The sequence below is a fragment of the Impatiens glandulifera genome, chromosome 2 (genome assembly GCF_907164915.1).
Source record: "Impatiens glandulifera chromosome 2, dImpGla2.1, whole genome shotgun sequence".
Lineage (NCBI taxonomy): Eukaryota > Viridiplantae > Streptophyta > Magnoliopsida > Ericales > Balsaminaceae > Impatiens > Impatiens glandulifera.
In genome coordinates, this window is record NC_061863.1 from 67,065,413 (window position 1) to 67,084,851 (window position 19,439).

General features: G+C 32.0%; 3 protein-coding genes across 3 annotated transcripts; 2 read left to right on the plus strand and 1 right to left on the minus strand.

The window, feature by feature from the left end:
* Positions 1–631: 631 nt before the first annotated feature.
* On the minus strand, positions 632–3,037 carry LOC124925943 (COBW domain-containing protein 1). The gene is made up of 10 exons (XM_047466088.1): positions 2,822–3,037; positions 2,528–2,745; positions 2,325–2,439; positions 2,167–2,256; positions 1,908–2,081; positions 1,692–1,814; positions 1,491–1,601; positions 1,334–1,415; positions 1,160–1,247; positions 632–805 (listed from the first exon to the last, which is right to left on the minus strand). Exons 1-9 carry the CDS (start codon positions 2,993–2,995, stop codon positions 1,183–1,185), a joined length of 1,152 nt encoding a protein of 383 aa, XP_047322044.1. The 5' UTR covers positions 2,996–3,037; the 3' UTR covers positions 632–805; positions 1,160–1,182.
* A 9,549-nt stretch (positions 3,038–12,586) lies between these two features.
* On the plus strand, positions 12,587–15,594 carry LOC124926941 (beta-glucosidase 40-like). Its single transcript, XM_047467275.1, has 12 exons — positions 12,587–12,733; positions 13,070–13,136; positions 13,218–13,276; positions 13,381–13,456; positions 13,619–13,690; positions 13,779–13,866; positions 13,943–14,198; positions 14,440–14,555; positions 14,685–14,908; positions 14,985–15,016; positions 15,117–15,219; positions 15,299–15,594. Exons 1-12 carry the CDS (start codon positions 12,608–12,610, stop codon positions 15,577–15,579), a joined length of 1,500 nt encoding a protein of 499 aa, XP_047323231.1. The 5' UTR covers positions 12,587–12,607; the 3' UTR covers positions 15,580–15,594.
* A 914-nt stretch (positions 15,595–16,508) lies between these two features.
* Positions 16,509–19,348, plus strand: LOC124928155. Its single transcript, XM_047468683.1, has 3 exons — positions 16,509–16,865; positions 17,238–17,390; positions 17,812–19,348. Exons 2-3 carry the CDS (start codon positions 17,243–17,245, stop codon positions 18,873–18,875), a joined length of 1,212 nt encoding a protein of 403 aa, XP_047324639.1. The 5' UTR covers positions 16,509–16,865; positions 17,238–17,242; the 3' UTR covers positions 18,876–19,348.
* Positions 19,349–19,439: the final 91 nt, after the last annotated feature.

Consider the following 19,439-nt stretch of genomic DNA (forward strand, 5'->3'; position numbering starts at 1 on the left):
ATTACTAGGAGACTTCTTTCATGTTAAATTAACATTCCAATTTTATTCATCTAATTATTCACTATTATTTTACTTTTATTTTTTTTATAAATTCTTATATCAATTAGGGTTATCATGAATCGAGCTGATTGATATATGGATCTCAACTTATTGTTATATTTATTGTTATATTATGATAAGACTCTAAATTGGATATCAAAGAATAAGTTAAACTAATTTTCAAATCTATAAAAAAAATATAAACATAATAATAATTTTAACTAAATTTTTTTTTATGAGAAATAATTTGGGAAGAGAATATTAGAGAAAATGAAGTGAAGTAATTTGATTGGTTGAAAAAAATAAATAATTTCACTCTTTTATCACATTTCTTTAATTTTTCACATGATTATCCCTCTATTCCCTTTCCCTAAATTCCCATATCAGTTCTATTTTCTATTAAACAAAAACGAAAAATTTAACAAAAAAAATTCGTATTATTTGTTTCTATTATATCTATTTTTCAAAATCGGAATATATATGATCTTCGGCCTCGTTAATGTTAGATTTTAGGTTATGTTGATAATTTTTTGTTTATGTTATAATTATTTCTCTCTCGTGTTATTATATTGTTTTTCTCGTTATATATATAAAAAAAAAGAGAGTATGATCTAAGTTTAGTAACAATTACCTTGTGTCTAGAAAACAGTTTTAAATTGGATACTAGAACTTAAGAAACTAATCTAAAAGATTATAGCATTTTGTTCTTCGTCTTCTTCGTCTGTCCATTTCAGCCTTTCGTCTCGCTTTATCCATATCCCAGAGCCTGTGTTGAGTGAGCAAACAAGACAAGTAGTTAAATAATAAGATTGAGTGTATCCTTAAACAATAATGTTGCCAACCACCATCAATATTATAGTTCTAAATAGAATGATTGAAAAAAAAAATGATGAAAGCAAGACAGACAGGAAGTAGTGTGGTTTAATTCTTTTAATGGAAAGTGAAAGCTAGACAGGCAATCTTTATGGGGTTTTTAATTTGAATGTCAAGACTGTTGTCACCACTCACTTGGGACTTGGGAGAGATGCTATTGAATTTGAATGAATGAGAAACAATCAAAATCTAAGGTTATCTTGTCTGCAAAAAGTAAATATTCATTTTATGTGGGGGCTCATTTTACCTGCATTCGATTGTGAGACACGACTAGGGAATTGCCACGACGCAATCTCGGAACGTATCAATGAGGATCGTTTCATTGATTGATTGACCTGCACGAAATGTAGCAAACATGAGGTTTTTGTGTTCAATTCATCTTGGAAATAAAAAATGAGTCAATTGTGTATAAATGTTTTTCCTATGAATACGATCTTGTTCATCCGACTCTCCTCCTTTGTCCATTTCCGTGTAGGAACAATCTCATATATTTCGCGAACAGCCTAGAAAAATAACACATTGATCATAGTTCATAACTAAATAACCCTTTTATTCAACAAGCAGTCAAGCACGCATACCTGTAGTGTATGCAGATGATCAGAGTCTACAACACAAAGAACCCCTTTACATCTATAGATATCCATGGCAGAAATCTTATTCCACAGTATTTCTTCCAACCATAACCGCACCTATTTGATGGAGACTCCTTTAGAAACAGACAGACTCTCGACCATTTGATTTGAAAACAAAACAAAAACCATGATAAATTTCACAAATACCTTATCTAGATTGACTTGTCCTGGCACAGATATGCAAAAGGTTCGAACACCAGCATCATGAAGACTACTTTTCGTAGTCAGAGATTTAGTTTCATCTAACAAGGCTTCTAAATGAGTTGTATGCTAAGCAATATCCAAAAAGAAGATAGAACACTTCATTCATTTATTATCAAATGCATAGAACACAGCAGCAGAAATTAAAAAAAGATGGAATACCGAGGAATCATAAGCTCGGAAATTCAGTATCTTTGACAAATCAACTTGTCCTCGTACAGAATGGATTATATCCGCAAGAGAATTTATCTCATGTATCATATTTTCAAGTTCCTTTAGTTCACTTTCTTTATCACCTATACTAACAAGATCAACCTTGTTAAGAATCACCACATCCTACCAGGAAAAAACAACAAATCAGACTTTATAAGAGGGCTTAAAAGCTAAAATTGATCAACGGAGCAAGAATTTGGATGAATACTGCAAATGCTATTTGAGAAAATGCTTCTGGAAATGAAGACGAATCGCGATGACTTTGTAGCTGGAACCGGAGGTTTTTGGCATCCACAACCTTTCAAAGAAGAAGTCATATTAGAATACAGAATCAAACTGCAAATAATAGAGGAATGGATGACTCACAGTTATAATGGAATCAAGCCTAACATCAGATTCAAGTTCATCATCCAACCAAAGAACAGAAGCAAGGGGAGCAGGGTTTGCTAACCCAGTAGTCTCCAGCAATATGTGATCTAACCTACAACAATGAACAATCCCCCATGAAAGGAAGATGAAAACCTAGTTTAGCAATCTGAAACAGAAACATTAGTCTTATTAGTTATAACCTTTCTTTTCTCTGCACAAGTTGCTCTAATGCTTGAACAAGACTGTGTTTGACAGTACAGCAAATGCATCCATTTGCAAGCTCAACCCATTCCTCGACAAGAGCTCCTTCGTCTCCTTCGTTTATCATTGCTCTCTCAACTCCAATCTCCTCCCCGAACTCATTCAATATCACTGCTATTCTCTTCCCGTGTTGCGTACTCAGTATGTAATTCACCAGCTGAAACAAAAAAATAATAATTCAATCAATTAATGGCATGTGCATTTTACTTACGAATGAACAATCAGCTAGTTACAGTAGATTTTCCAGCTCCGAGATAACCGGTAATAACGGTGACTCCGACGGGTGATGCTTGCGAAACTTCCCTCAATTGTTGATTAGATTCATCAGATGAACGGGGTGGGTTACTAGGAGTGGATTGATCACCAATTTCAACGGCGAGCGGCGGTTCATCTTCTTCAAACTCCATTATCGCCCGGTTCAAACTTCGAAGTCTACACTGTTAAAAGAAAAGTTTTCTAATTTCATAACATTCAACCAGGTCTTGAAAAGATACACAACTGAGATGGGCCTTAGACTTTGGGCCAAATTTCTGTGAGTAAGCTAAAAATTAAAATTTCAATACAGAAGATTCTAAAATTTTTTTTTTTTTTAAGGAACTCCAAATACAAAAACAAATCAATGTGTTAGAAGAATCTTTACAAAAAAAACTTTTGAACGATTTGTCTTTTATCGGTGGTTTATAAATAACGTCGAAAAAAATTATGTTAGATGATAACTAAACATTTACCTATATGGACAAAATAATGAAAATCTCGTAAAAATTAAATGAAAATATATATAAAAGAATTTTTAAATAAACGAATAACTTCAAAAACTCTTTATTAAACAACAATGAAATAACTCAGATCTAACAATTTCATCTCGTTTGTTTCTTAGATTTACACGAACTCAAGAAAACATCATCAAGACAACTAGCGGGTACAAATAGTAAACAACTCACCAAAATGTAAGAATATTATTTGAATTATAAAAATTTGAAACGAAAAAATTGAACTGACTAAAAAATATGTTCGACTAAACAAAATATAACACAAACTCAAATTTAAGTGGTAAAAAGAAAAATAAGACACCCTCAAAAGGAGAAGAAGAAAATGATAATATTTTAAAATTTTATCTTCTATATAATATTTTCAGGAAGAAATAAGAAAATAGTAAAAACTATATATTTAATTTTATAATTTAAATATAATATTTAAAATTTTACAAATATTAAAAATTAAAATATAAAAATTGAGAAATTAAATATAATAATAATTACATTATATAAAATTAATAATTTAAATGTAACTAATTATATAAAAAAATAATTCATAACTTATAATGTCTTTAATTAAACTAGCATTTAGCCCATGCATTTGCACGATTAATAATATAAAAAACCGTGAAAAAAAATTACGGATAATATTTTAAAATTTTATCTTCTATATAATATTTTCAGGAGGAAATAAGAAAATAGTAAAAACTATATATTTAATTTTATAATTTAAATATAATATTTAAAATTTTACAAATATTAAAAATTAAAATATAAAAATTGAGAAATTAAATATAATAATAATTACATTATATAAAATTAATAATTTAAATGTAACTAATTATATAAAAAAATAATTCATAATTATTATAATGTCTTTAATTAAACTAGCATTTAGCCCGTGCATTTGCACGATTAATAATATAAAAAACCGTGAAAAAAAATTACGGATAATATTTTTAATTTTATTTTTAACCGTTTTAAGTTTATGGGTGGGTTAACCCACAATCCGACCCAAGTATCAATTTACTCAACATCATTATATATATATATATAGATTAGTTAGTTAAAAAGTTGAATTTATATTAATATTAAAACGTCCCGCGTTTATAAAATTTGATGTTGAATTTAATTTTACCTTTAGCATTTTTAATTTTATTTTTAACCGTTTTAAATTTAAAGGCGGGTCAACCCACAATCCGACCCAAGTATCCAAATTAACCACAACTCTCGACTCGGCAATCCGGACACTTTAAAAATTAAGCATCATTATATATATATATATAGATTAGTTAATAAAAAGTTGAACTTATATTAATATTAAAACGTTCCGCGTTTATCAAATTTGGTGTTGAATTTAAAATATAAAGTCTTTGTAGTCTAGTTGGTTAAAGAGTTGCATTTGTTTTGTTAGGTTGTAAGTTCGAAACATACCTCTAGCATTTTTAATTTTTAACCGTTTTAAATTTAAAGGCGGGTCAACCCACAATCCGACCCAAGTATCCAAATTAACCACAGCTCTCGACCCGGCAATCCGGACACTTTAAAAATTAAGCATCATTATATATATATATAGATTAGTTAGTTAAAAAGTTGAACTTATATTAATATTAAAACGTCCCGCGTTTATCAAATTTGGTGTTGAATTTAAATATAAAGTCTTTGTAGCCTAGTTGGTTAAAGAGTTGTACTTGTTTTGTTAAGTTGCAAGTTCGAAACATACCTCTAGCATTTTTAATTTTATTTTTAACCGTTTTAAATTTAAAGGCGGGTCAACCCATAATCCGACCCAAATATCCAAATTAATCACAACTCTCAACCCGACAATCCGGACACTTTAAAAATTAAGCATCATTATATATATATAGATTAGTTAGTTAAAAAGTTGAACTTATATTAATATTAAAACGTCCCGCGTTTATCAAATTTGGTGTTGAATTTAAAATATAAAGTCTTTGTAGCCTAGTTGGTTAAAGAGTTGTATTTGTTTTTGTTAGGTTGCAAGTTCGAAACATACCTCTAGCATTTTTTATTTTATTTTTAACCGTTTTAAATTTAAAGGCGGGTCAACTCACAATCCGACCCAAGTATCCAAATTAACCACAGCTCTCGACCCGGCAATCCGGACACTTTAAAAATTAAGCATCATTATATATATATAGATTAGTTAGCTAAAAAGTTGAACTTATATTAATATTAAAACGTCCCGCGTTTATTAAATTTGGTGTTGAATTTAAAATATAAAGTCTTTGTAGCCTAATTGGTTAAAAAATTGTACTTGTTTTGTTAAGTTGCAAATTCGAAACATACCTCTAGCATTTTTAATTTTATTTTTAACCGTTTTAAATTTAAAGGTGGGTCAACCCACAATCCGACTCAAGTATCCAAATTAACCACAGCTCTCGACCCGGGAATCCGGACACTTTAAAAATTAAGCATATATAAATTGGGATTATGATTTGTATGGATGATATTAATATTTCTTTTAATTTACCTTGGTGGTAGAAAAAATCAATAAATGATAAACAAATATTTGATAGGTTAACTTATTATATTGTTTTGACTCAAATTAAATTAAATTAAATGGAAATATGTTAATATTGTTTCAATTAATAGAATAGAATTTTGATTGAAATGGTTAAAAATAATTATAAAAATTAAAATTGCTTAAATTATGCAAAGAATTAATTAATACAAAGGTTGTATAAGCCCGTAAAAGCTAAACCGGTCGGCTGTTTTTTAGAAATGCAATGGTATCTTTTTATTCGATGAATATGCATGAGTGTATGACATTTAGTTTTTAGTAATAAAAATTGCATTACTCTATTTTTATGTAAATAAAAGGAAGAATTGTATATATTTCCTTAAACTTTTTCAAAAGTTAGGATCATCCCTTGAACTTATTTGGTTTGTCTAAATTATTTCAATCAAAATATGAGAAACATCACCTTCAAGTTACACTATTGATCAATTTTTTAAAAAAGCGTTATTTGACGTTTTTATTTTTTCGATTTTGTCAAACAACAAACTTGTTTAATAAAAAAGGTAAGTTATTTAGATTTTTAATGAGTTTAGTTACTTAAAAAAAATATATTTAAATTTAAATTTAATAAAAAAAAATATTTTAATATTTTAATTGATAAAAAAATTATGTTGTTAAAATATATAACATTTTTTTAGACGAGGTATTCTCAAAAAAATAATAATAATAATAATAATAATCAAACAAACTCTACACTTAACTTATGGTTTTACACAATAAAATACTAAAAACAAAAATAGGAAGAAATGACATAATTATCCAGAAAAAACAAATAAGAGATGAAAATGACACATATATTTGCTAGTTTGATATTTATTTATATTTTCCTAAAAAATTATCTACTATATAATATTTTTATTACCATTCAATTATCAATCAAAATACCATTACTTTATTATTATATAATTTAAATTTTAAATAAAAAATAATAATAATTTAATCAATTAAAAATCTGAATTTTATTCTTCATAAATAATATTTTAATCAATAAAATAACCCAACATCAAACAAGTTCTTCGTGTCATATAAATGGTCAGTTTTGACAGTTTTAAGTGTCAAATATTGGTGTACTTTACTTATATTACCATAATCATTAAATTAATCACACTTTTAAAATGTAATCTAAACTACAAAAATCATTATTTTTATTTTTTAGTTTTTAACATTTGTACCTAAATACTGACTTGTAGTTTAAGGAATAACATTATTCTTAAAAGGGAAATTTACGAGATAAGGTCGACTTTTTCATGAAATAAATGCGTGTATAAAAAAAAGAGACTAAACTCAACTAGTATACGCAATGAATAAATATAAAATAATTTTATATATTATATAGTTGTGTCTCAATATAATAAAAATATTCATTATCATAATATTATTTTTTAAATTTAGACTCTTTAAGTTTTATGGACGGATCAACCTGCAAATTAACAACCGACCCGTTTATTCTAACCGAATGGGTAGTGCGTTGTACTACGACGACCAAATAATTTGAGAAAATTGTGTTTATATATATATAAATTATTAATAAAAAAATATATATAAATAATATTACACGTTTATAAAACTTTATTGATTTTAAAATATATAAAATCATATTAACTTAATTGATTAAAATGTTATTTTTATATTATTAGGTTATAAGTTAAAACATTTTAACCAATATAAAGTCATATTAACTTAATTAGTTCAAATGAATTGATATGTCATTTTTAATCATTTTTAAAAAAAATTTAATCACTTCATTTTTGTGAGCGAGTCCTGCAAATTAACAATTCGATCGGTTTATTCTAACCAACAAAACATGCGTTGTGTGCGAAAACTCAGTGATTTGAGAATATTTATATATATATATATATATATATATATATATATATATATATATATATATATATATATATATATAATTATATAATGCAATGGTCACACATTTATCAAACTTAATGACTTATATACATTATTTTTAATTTTATTTTTAAAAGTTAATCGTTTCAAATTTTTTAACGGGTTAATCCGCAAAATAACAAACAGACTCGTTTATTCTAACAAAATAGGTTGTGCATTATGGTGAGATATGATCCCATGATTTGATAATATATATATATATATATATATATATATATATATATATATATATATATATATATATATATATATATAAATTGGAAAGAATATATGATGCGGTGCGAGTCGAAGAGATTGGAAGATAATCTAATTAAGGAAGGGATTGGAAGATATATTCTAATCAAGGAAAGGATTATAATATATATTCTAATTAAGGAAGAGATTACAAGGGATATTCTAAATTAAGTAGGGATATTCTTGTTATGGAAGGAATATCCTAAATTAGTGTAATTAAATTGTAATTAGACGTAATTCCTAATTTAATACGTGTAAGTCCTATAAATACCCTGAAGGTATTCCATTGTAAGGGAGAAGAAGATTATTAATCAGAAAACGAGGTTTCCTCAATATCTATCAATTTCGGTATTCGTAAGAATCAACGAATCTTGATAAAGATTCATCCTAGCCACGCACGCTGCATCAGTTGGTATCAGTTTCCAGTCGACCCTGAGGTATGCCGCCCCGAAGACAGCCGCACAACCCTACCCCTGGTGCTGATGATGGTGACCTTGCTGAGTTGCGACGTGAAAACGCTGAGTTTCGCCGTGATAACGACGATTTGAGGCGGCAGGTTGAATGGTTGACGCAACGGATGGATGCATCTATGCACATGCACCACCCTGAAGATGATGTTACGATGACAGATGAAAACCCCTTCGGTGGTCTTCGGAATCGATCCCCTGAACGCCCCAATCATCGCTGGGAGCAGGCTTTCAGGGTGGACATCCCTAAGTTCGATGGTAGTCTATCACCGGAAGAGTTTATTGATTGGCTTTCTCAGGTTGAAGAGATTCTGGATTTCAAGGAAGTTCCTGCAGATCGTCGTGTACCCCTTGTTACGATCCGCTTACATGGTCGTGCACAAGCATGGTGGCAGCAGTTGAAACAGACACGTGTTCGTCATGGTAAGGCAAAGCTCACGAATTGGGACAAATTCAGGAAGCATATTAGGGCTGCGTTTCTACCATATAATTACGAACGTAACCTGTACCAGCGGTTCCAGAATCTTCGTCAGGGTTCTCGTTCCGTGGATGACTATTCCACTGAGTTTTACACCTTTGTGGCTCGTGTTGACCTGTCTGAGTCCCCTCTCCAGTTGGTTTCTCGCTATATTGGTGGCCTTCGCCTCCAGTTGCAGGATATTTTGAATATGTTTGATCCCTTGACTGTTTCTGAGGCACATCAGCGTGCTTCACAGGCTGAGAAACAGCTAGCTAGGCGCGGTTCGGGTAGCTTTGGAAAACAGGTTGTCCCCACTAGTGGCATTGGTTCTTCTTCCCAGTCGGCCCATCCCACCCCAGCCCCCCCTCGCGGCACTACAGCCCCCCCACAGGGACGTCCCGGTGGCTTGCGTTGTTTCGATTGTGGTGAAGTTGGCCATCGCCAAGCAGAGTGTCGCAACCCAAAGTCCACCAATCGTGGTCTTTTTACTGAGGTGGATGATCCTGACTCTGCTCTTCCTTCAGATTCAGCCCCAGTGTATGATGTTTATGATGATGAGGCAGCGGAGGAGTATGTTTCTGGTGATGTTGGCCCCCTTTTGGTGATTCGTCGATCATGTTTAACCCCTCGTGCTCCTGACAACGAGTGGTTACGCAATAATCTGTTCCATTCCACTTGTACCATCGGTGGCAAAGTTTGCACCTTCATCATTGATGCTGGGAGTTGTGAGAATGTGATTTCTGAGGTTGCAGTTTCGAAGCTGGGTCTGTCCACTGAACCTCATCCCAAGCCTTATCGCTTGTCCTGGCTGAGTCAAGGTACGGATGTTACAGTTTCGAAGCGCGTACTTGTTAATTTTTCCATTGGTTCCCATTATCGTGATGATGTATATTGTGATGTGGTTCCTATGGATGCTTGTCACCTTTTACTTGGTCGCCCTTGGCAGTTTGATCATTCTGTTATACATGATGGGCGTGCTAATACCTACACGTTCTTATTTCATGGTACCAAGATTGTGTTGATGCCAAATCAGCCCAAGAAGGGTGCTGCCCCCACTCATCATGCGTCCCCCCCTGCCACCTTGTTGTCTCGGGGTCCTTTTCAGACCGCCATGGTCGAATCAGGCATGGTGTTTGCTCTATTTTGTTCGCTGATTATCTGCGGTGCTAGTTCTGAGGTGCCTATTCCAGTGCAGCCGCTGTTACAGGAGTTTGCAGATGTTTTTCCTGAGAATCTGCCTTGTGCCTTGCCTCCTTTGCGTGATATCCAGCATCACATTGACTTGGTTCCAGGTGCTGCCCTACCCAACCGTCCTCATTACCGCATGAGTCCCAAAGAACATGAAGAGTTGCGTAGACAGGTGGAGGACTTGCTGGCTAAGGGACACATTCGAGAGAGCCTTAGTCCCTGTGCTGTCCCGGCCCTTCTTTCCCCAAAAAAGGATGGGTCTTGGCGTATGTGCATTGATAGTCGTGCTATCAACAAGATTACAGTGCGTTATCGGTTTCCTATTCCCCGGTTAGATGACTTGTTGGATCAGTTGGGTGGTGCTTCTGTGTTTAGCAAACTGGATCTCAAGAGTGGATACCATCAGATTCGTATTCGCATGGGTGATGAGTGGAAGACTGCCTTTAAGACTCGTGAGGGCTTATATGAGTGGCTGGTTATGCCGTGTGGTCTGTCGAATGCTCCTAGCACCTTTATGCGTATGATGAACCAGGCTCTTCGCCCTTTCATTGGGAAGTTTGCTCACAATCATGCTGTTAATCGCTCCACTGGTTTCAGTCCTTTCCATGTGATTTACGGGCTGTCTCCGCGTGCTCCTCTTGATTTGTTAGCGCTGCCCAGCAAGGTGCGTCCTCATTCCACTGCTGCGGATTTTGTTGGTCAGTTGGCTCAGGTTCATCAGACCACTCATGACCGCTTGGTTGCTGCTACTGCCAAGTACAAGGAGAAGGCTGATTCGAGAAGGCGTGCTGTTGATTTTGAAGTTGGTGACTTTGTGTGGGCTATTCTGACTAAGGATCGTTTTCCAGCTCATGAATATAGCAAGCTTGCTGCTAAGAAGATTGGTCCTGTTGAGATTGTGGAGAAGATCAACCCCAATGCTTATCGTTTACGCCTTCCCAGCCATGTGCGTACCTCTGATGTGTTCAATGTGAAGCATCTTGTTCCTTTTGTGGGTGAGTCTTCTTCTGATGAGGATGATGCGGTTCCAGATTCGAGGACGAATCTTTTCTACCCTGGGGGGAATGATGCGGTGCGAGTCGAAGAGATTGGAAGATAATCTAATTAAGGAAGGGATTGGAAGATATATTCTAATCAAGGAAAGGATTATAATATATATTCTAATTAAGGAAGAGATTACAAGGGATATTCTAAATTAAGTAGGGATATTCTTGTTATGGAAGGAATATCCTAAATTAGTGTAATTAAATTGTAATTAGACGTAATTCCTAATTTAATACGTGTAAGTCCTATAAATACCCTGAAGGTATTCCATTGTAAGGGAGAAGAAGATTATTAATCAGAAAACGAGGTTTCCTCAATATCTATCAATTTCGGTATTCGTAAGAATCAACGAATCTTGATAAAGATTCATCCTAGCCACGCACGCTGCATCAATATAGAAGATGAAATTTTCAAATGAATAACGTGTCGCAATCTGATTGGCCGAAAAATAATAAAATTTCTCTTTCTTTTCTCTCACCCTTTATCATTTTTTCAACTAGTGACATATTATTTCCTCCCCAATTCTTTTCTAAATTCCCTCCCATATCATTCATTATATATATATATATATATATAACTTTTTAAATTTAACAATTCAAATTTTAATTATGTATTTAATTATATAAATTGTTTAATAAAATTATCTAAATATTTATATTTAATTATTATAAAAATATTATTAATACTAACCTTACCAATCTTATCTTTAAAATTTACTCATTTTTTTAAACACTTTAAGTTTAAGCATGTGTAATGACGGTGGGTGTCACGTTAATTCTCATTTATTAAAAAAAAAAAAAAGTTCACTCATTTTTTATTTATTTTTATCAAACTTCTATTTATTTTTAGACAAATATATTCAAATCTCTTTTTTTTACCATCTTTGATTTTTTCATATGTTTAGGTTACATAAGAGTAATGAATTAAACAAATTTAATTATAATAAATTACTTATTTTTTATATTCATATTAATAAAATATATTATATTAGGTAAAAATCAATAACAAATAAAATTAATATCATATTTACTATTAACTAGAAATTCTTTGACAACAAAAATTTCAGGATCCAATATGTAACTGATCCTTATAAAAAAATAAGAGAAAAAAAGGGTTACAAAATTAAAAATACTTTCAATTCTAACATTAATTATAAATTAAGAAATAATCTAGGACTTATTTGAAATATAGCTACAAGTTCAAGGGAAGATATGATTAATGAAGTAAATGACACAAAATTATTTATTTGAAGACAAGAAATGTGGGTATTAAAAGTGGAAAGTAGTAATTAGCTAGACTCACAAGCAATCCCACTTGTTTAAATCATGATTCTCCAAATTTTGTTTTTTTTCCTATAAATTGAATTCCCATTGAAGAATAAATCCAATAAGATCAATATATCTCTTTCCTCATCCTCTCCGAAAATGGATGTTACCGCCCTAATTATGATATTACTGGCTTTGTTATGGCAGCCATGCTTCTCCGATCAGATCATGAGAAGCAGCTTTCCGAAAGGCTTTGTCTTTGGCACCGCATCTTCTTCCTACCAGGTTGGTTATCCTTTTCTTTTGAAACTATCGCAACAATTTCATTTATCCACGTTTATGCGATAATGATGGCAAAACCGAACAAAAACATTTAACACTAAGTAACGCGAGTTGATGAGATTATCGCAACAATTTCATGTATCCACATATACGCGACATTGATGTAAACCCCAATAAAAACATTTAACAATAAGTAACCGACGAACTGAGATTAAACCGCTATATATCCTAAAGTGTACGTTAAAACCCGAAATTCAGGAAAAGAAAAAAAGGGTTTAAAATGAAATATAAAATAATGTTCTTTTAATTATTTAATTAAAAAAATTGTATGATTTGCAGTATGAAGGAGCAGTGAAAGAAGGAGGAAGGGGTCCAACAATTTGGGACAAATTTACACATAAATCTTGTATTATAATTATAATATATCATTGAGCCATTATTTATTAAAATTAAGCAAATATTCACTCTAGTTTAAAATGATTACTAGGGAATATACATGATGGCAGTAATGGTGATGTTGCTGTGGATCAATATCACCTCTACAATGTAAGTTTTATGTTGAAAATTAAACTGTCAATTCATTTTAAGAAACAAATATATTTTTCTTTAATATAAAAAAAAGTGTTTGTTAATTCATAATAATAATGTAGGAAGATATTAAGCTTATGAAGGATTTGGGAGTTGATGCATACAGGTTCTCAATTGCTTGGTCTCGAATTTTTCCTAGTAAGAATTGTTTATACAATTTTATTGTACTTATTTGAAATATATGTATTTGAAATCAAATGTTTAAGATAATTTGTATCATATATATGTTTCTATATTTGATTATTATATAGAAAGTAACGTTTGTTTCTAGTAATGACATCAAATTTTGGGGTGATACAGATGGGACTGGATTAATCAATCAAGCTGGGGTGGATCATTACAATACATTCATTAATGCTTTGCTAGCCAATGGTCAGATTGATCGATTGATTATGTCGAGTTTGAAATATATAGAAGTTAATTTTTATTTTATTTTTGTTGGTCACTCGAAATCGTGTAGGGATTCAACCTTATGTAACACTTTATCATTGGGATCTTCCTCTAGCTCTAGAGGACAGATATGGTGGTTGGCTAGACTCTCAAATCGTGTAAGTATGAGTCAGATATATACGCGATTATAATTTTCTTTTACGATAATCTTTTTTTGAATTTTGCATTGTACAGAGAGGACTTCGCTGTTTATGCGGATACATGTTTTCAGAAATTTGGAGACAGGGTAAAGGAATGGGTCACGTTTAATGAGCCTCACACGGTTGCCATGACGGGCTATGATCTAGGGATTCATGCACCCGGTCGTTGTTCCATCTTCCTACACCTTTTGTGCAAAAGTGGGAACTCCTCAACAGAACCTTACATTGTTGCTCATAATATGATCAATGCTCATGCTATTGCGGCCAAAATATATAGGAGAAGGTACAAGGTAAGAATAAATAGTCTCGGCATTCGATTCTTAAAGAAGACTTTGTTTTAAGTGAGGTTCATGTATATCATTAGATATTGTTCTAGCTAGTCTCTTCTAAAGAAAAGTACAAATATTATTTATAATTTGGGCTAGTTAGTTAATGACAGATCATTTTGGACACTTAGCAATCAAATTGACATAGTTTATTATTGATTACATTTTGATAAGACACTATACTATCTCTTGTCAATATGTATAGGTAGCTCAAAAAGGTTCAATTGGAGTTGCATTTAATGTCATATGGTTCGAACCTTTGACAAACTCAACAAGTGACATTGAAGCAGCGCAAAGAGCACAAGATTTTCAGTTGGGTTGGTAAGAATCAAAAATAAAAGTTATTTTCGCCCCCACAACATAATGTACCTATTACAAAGTAACAATTGATCATGTATTACATTTTTGTGGTCGAATTTGTGTTCATTTGTAATGTTTGTTTAATCATAGGTTTCTTGATCCGATGATGTTTGGCGACTATCCAGAGTCAATGATAAGCAGGGTAGGGAGTCGTTTGCCTAGATTCACTAAGAAACAATCAAGACTTGTTAAAGGGTCATTGGATTACGTGGGTATAAATCACTACACCACATTTTATGCCCACAACATTAAATCGAAAACAATCAACTACCTACTCAAAGACGTTGTCGCAGATTCCGGCGCACTTACCCTCCGTATGATACTTCCATATTGCAATACCTCATTAAGAAACTAATAATGTTCTAATTGTGTGTTTTTTTTTAATTATAGCATTCAAAGGCTTCAAACCTATAGGAGAAAGGGTATGTGAAATATGTAATGATCATATATATATATATATATATATATATATATATATATGATGAAGATTAATTAGTGCTAATTTAACATGTTGAAATACAGGCAAATTCGATATGGTTATACTTAGTACCAAAAGGTATGAGAAGTTTAATGAATTACATTAAAGAAAAGTACGACAACCCTCCCGTTGTCATCACTGAAAATGGTACGTTTAATTAATTTATTTGAATTTTTTTTGTATAAGCTTAACGTATGAGTTATAATTTAGTCTTTTTTTTATGTAGGAATGGACGATGGAAACAGTATGTTTATCTCGATAAAAAATGCTCTGAATGATCAAAAAAGGATAAGATACCATGAAGGTTATCTCTCAAACCTATTGGCCTCAATTAAAGAAGATGGTTGCAATGTAAAAGGCTATTTTGTATGGTCTTTGTTGGATAATTGGGAGTGGGCAGCAGGATACACTTCTAGGTTTGGACTCTACTTTGTGGATTATAAGAATAAGCTCAAGAGGTATCCTAAGAATTCTGTCAAATGGTTCAGCCAGTTCTTGTCCAACTAAAATAATGTTTTTGGTTTATTACTATTATTTATTATTGGACCATATTGCAAGTTTTTATCAATAAAGAGTATATATATATATATTAATATATATCTGCATAATTGAAATACCCTTCTCAATCCATTAGACAATACATTAATATATACTCAAGAAATTAAATTAAATCAAGTCTATCTTTATCATGTTTCTTATGCATTTGTCTAAATTCATGTAAAACCTTTTTAATGAAATCGAGATTCTTAACATGAAGTCGAAAAAATGAAATTCTTGCAATTCACACAAGATCATAGGTTCAAGAATCACTATTCTACACAATGAAATCAATTTATAATAAGTCAAATTACAGTATTGGATTACGAATAAAAATTGCAAAAATAAGAAATTTTATCAAAGCATGAATATTAAGTCACAATGATCATATTATATTCCAAAATTAATAAATTTGTTAAAAACTTGACTTTTAATACTATAAATATTATTAATACTAATTTTTGATGTAATTTTATTGAACAACTGAATCATCAATTTACGTTAAATCGATTAGATTCATTCAACGTAGTAACTTATCAAGGTCTCAAATATTATCGTGGTAATAAGATATTAGACTAATTTTTTATAGGGATTAGTTGTTAGGTACAAAGTCTAGTTGAGACACTTAATTAATAAAAAAATAAAAAATTGATTAGATTTTTTATTTATAAAAAATCTATTTTTTTTTGAATTTTTACTAAATACAATGGACTATTATAGAATGAAGGAACCTATCAGCTTCTAATTAGAATTGGTGCAAATCAATCTTATAAAAGTTATGCGATTAAAATGATAAAATTTAAAGATCTTTCGTAGAGTCCAAATTTAACATAAGATTAGGGACTAAATTTGAAAATCATATCATATGAATTAGACAGGACAGTATCCGGTTCAGTGGTGTAGAATAAACCGATTTTGTAATCGAACCGTTTCATCGTCTACAAAATCAACGGCCCGTATTTTGCAGCCTATCGTCGCCTACGCCATACCCTTTCTCTCAGATCTAGCTTCCATTCTCATCTCAATCCTTAATCAGTTATAAAATCAAACTATAGATCCGATCGATTCTCATCCCGCTCGTTCTATTCATCCCTTTTTCGACCCTTTCCATCAAACTTTCGTATTCTAGGGTTAGGGTTTCGATCTCTTCGATTCACGCTCCTTACTGTCTCTTTTCCTTTCTCGCGCGGACGGGGACGCATATTATTGGGATTCTATCTCGTTTTACCCTTCAATTTCATCGCAATTTGAAAAAGGTATACCGATCCTATATTGTTTTTAGGGTTTCGTGATATTCGATGATTTGTAATTCTTTTCCTGAAATTGATTGAGGGCTTCTTTATATATGCATGTTAATTGTTCTTCTACGGTTTATTCGTTTTTTAATTTGTTGATTTTGGTGTTGGGTTAAGAAACTAGGGTTAGGGTTTGACAAACTGTTAAATTGCTTCGCATACTCGAATTTCCTGTAGTTTAAAGTTAATATTGGGCTTGTAATCTTGATTTAGGCCTTATAGGTGTCTCAATTGTGTATGAATTGTTTAGTTTTTGAAATTTATTGAATTTTTTTTATAAATTAATTTATTGATTTAATGTTTGATGCTCATTAAGTGATGCTCCTCTTACAGTATAGATGGGAACTAAACGATCTTGTGAGGAGGAGCTTACTGAGTTTTCCTACAAGCAACCAAAGCTTGTTTCATCGTTTGCAGAATCATATCATTCGTCGTTTGCAGAATCATATCCTTGTCGTGTAGCGGCTCATGATGCTGATGTTATAGGTATTATTTGTCTGCCTGTAAAAATTACAGAAGCCCACACAGCCTTTCAAAAAATTTCAATCATTTATTGGCCTGTTTCGGTATATGTTTTAGCCACAACTTGATCAAAATGCAGTAAAATCTTAAGAGTTTGTTTTCCTTTTTATAAATTTAAATTTTAAATTCAAAAAGACATTTTAGTAATTTAAATCCCAAAATATCCTATCAAACAAGATTTCGATTTCATAACCTTCAAATAGCCCCATATCAAACACGCTCTAACTGAAAACTGATCCATGAAAAATCAAATTTGCATCAATCACACTTCTCAAACCCCATGAAATGAAAACAATTTCAAAATTAATTTCTTGCAAATTTTCAATGTGATCCTGACAAAATACTAGTTGTCAAATAGACTTATCTGTTCACTTATCATGTCCAGACAACCGATACAATTCTCCAATTCACAAGGAACTGGAGGAAGATAGTAAATGTACGGTTTCAGATTCTTTTGGAAAACTGTTAGACCCAAACAGCAGTTCCCCCAGTGAGGAAGATTACGGATCTGGATCTGGCGTAACTATTTGCTCGTCTCTTTGTCCACCTTATTTCGATCATTACTCTCCAAACGGAGAAGGTCCATCAACATACTCTTGTGATGATGATAAACATTCATCTATTTTAGATGCACCTCCAAGAAAACACATTCCACTTGGACCAAATCACCAAGCTACACTTCCAGCATGGAATCCTCGGCCATTGATGGGGAATAAAACTGGCATTATTGACTTGTCTGTTGATGATGGCTTTAAGGTTGGAGAGGGTAGGAAGGATTGCTACTGTTATGATGCAGGTTCAGTCAGTTGTGTGCAGAAGCACATAAAAGAAGCTAGCGATAAGTTACTAGAAGTTGTTGGCAGCGAGAAATTTGAGCAGTTAGGTTTCTATGAAATGGGAGAGGAAGTAGCACTGAATTGGACCGATGAGGAAGAAGACATTTTTCACGACGTCGTTTATGCTAACCCTGCCTCGCATGATAAGAATTTTTGGAAACATCTATCGATAGCTTTTCCTTACCGAACGAAAAAGGAAATCGTGAGCTATTACTTCAATGTGTTCATCCTAAGAAGAAGGGCTGCTCAGAATAGATCCAATAATTTAGGTATTGATAGTGATAGTGATGAGTGGCAGGGAATCATTGATGAATACATCGCCATCGATGATAATGATGATGAAGACAACACAAGCATTGGAATTTCAATTGATTGCAAATCTGAGTCTGTTGCAAAAGATGTGAAGAAGCAACATCATGCGTCTTTAGAAAGTCGGTATAATAATTTTGAAAGCTGGAATGGAAGTGCGGAGGAGAATGGTTATTTACTAGAGGTGTTCGATGATCCTGTTAGGGTTTGGGAAGATGGAATGAAAGGTGTTGATCTGTTGTTGCCTACATCAAACGTGATGGAGGAGATCTTTGGGGAAGAATCAAACAGTAAGTCAGTCTAGTTTCTAGGTTAGTGAGAGCAAAAACCCTAAAAACAATTTTATTTCTCAATTTGATTTAGATTTAGGGTTCCTCCATATATAAAATGCAGATGCTCTCGCTGCACTATTAGTAATATAGCGTCATCCTCCTCTAACTGCTGCTTACCCTTAAAAATCCTTTAGGGGGTTTGAGTACAAAGTAGTAGTGTAGATTTACTTACATTTTCTATCTATCCATCTATCTATTAGTAAAAAAAGGGTAGATCTATTTGTTGGATGATTTATATTTAAGCAGGGTTTTGGTCTTTATAATATTTTTTTTTTATAGTTTTGGAAGATGATGTTTCGCAAAAACTCAATGTAAATTTCTGTTATTATAATAATATAAAATGGATGTAGATAACCTTTACATTATTCTTTGTATATATAGAATCTGGAAAGTTTGATCATAGTTATTGCTTTATAGACTGGTTTACTTCAAGTTGTTTTAGCATACTATATCATGTGTTGTTGTTCATTAGCTTGAGAAAAAGACCATCTTTGATGTTCAAGTTATTTGATCAGTCAGTAGTTGTGATTAGAACC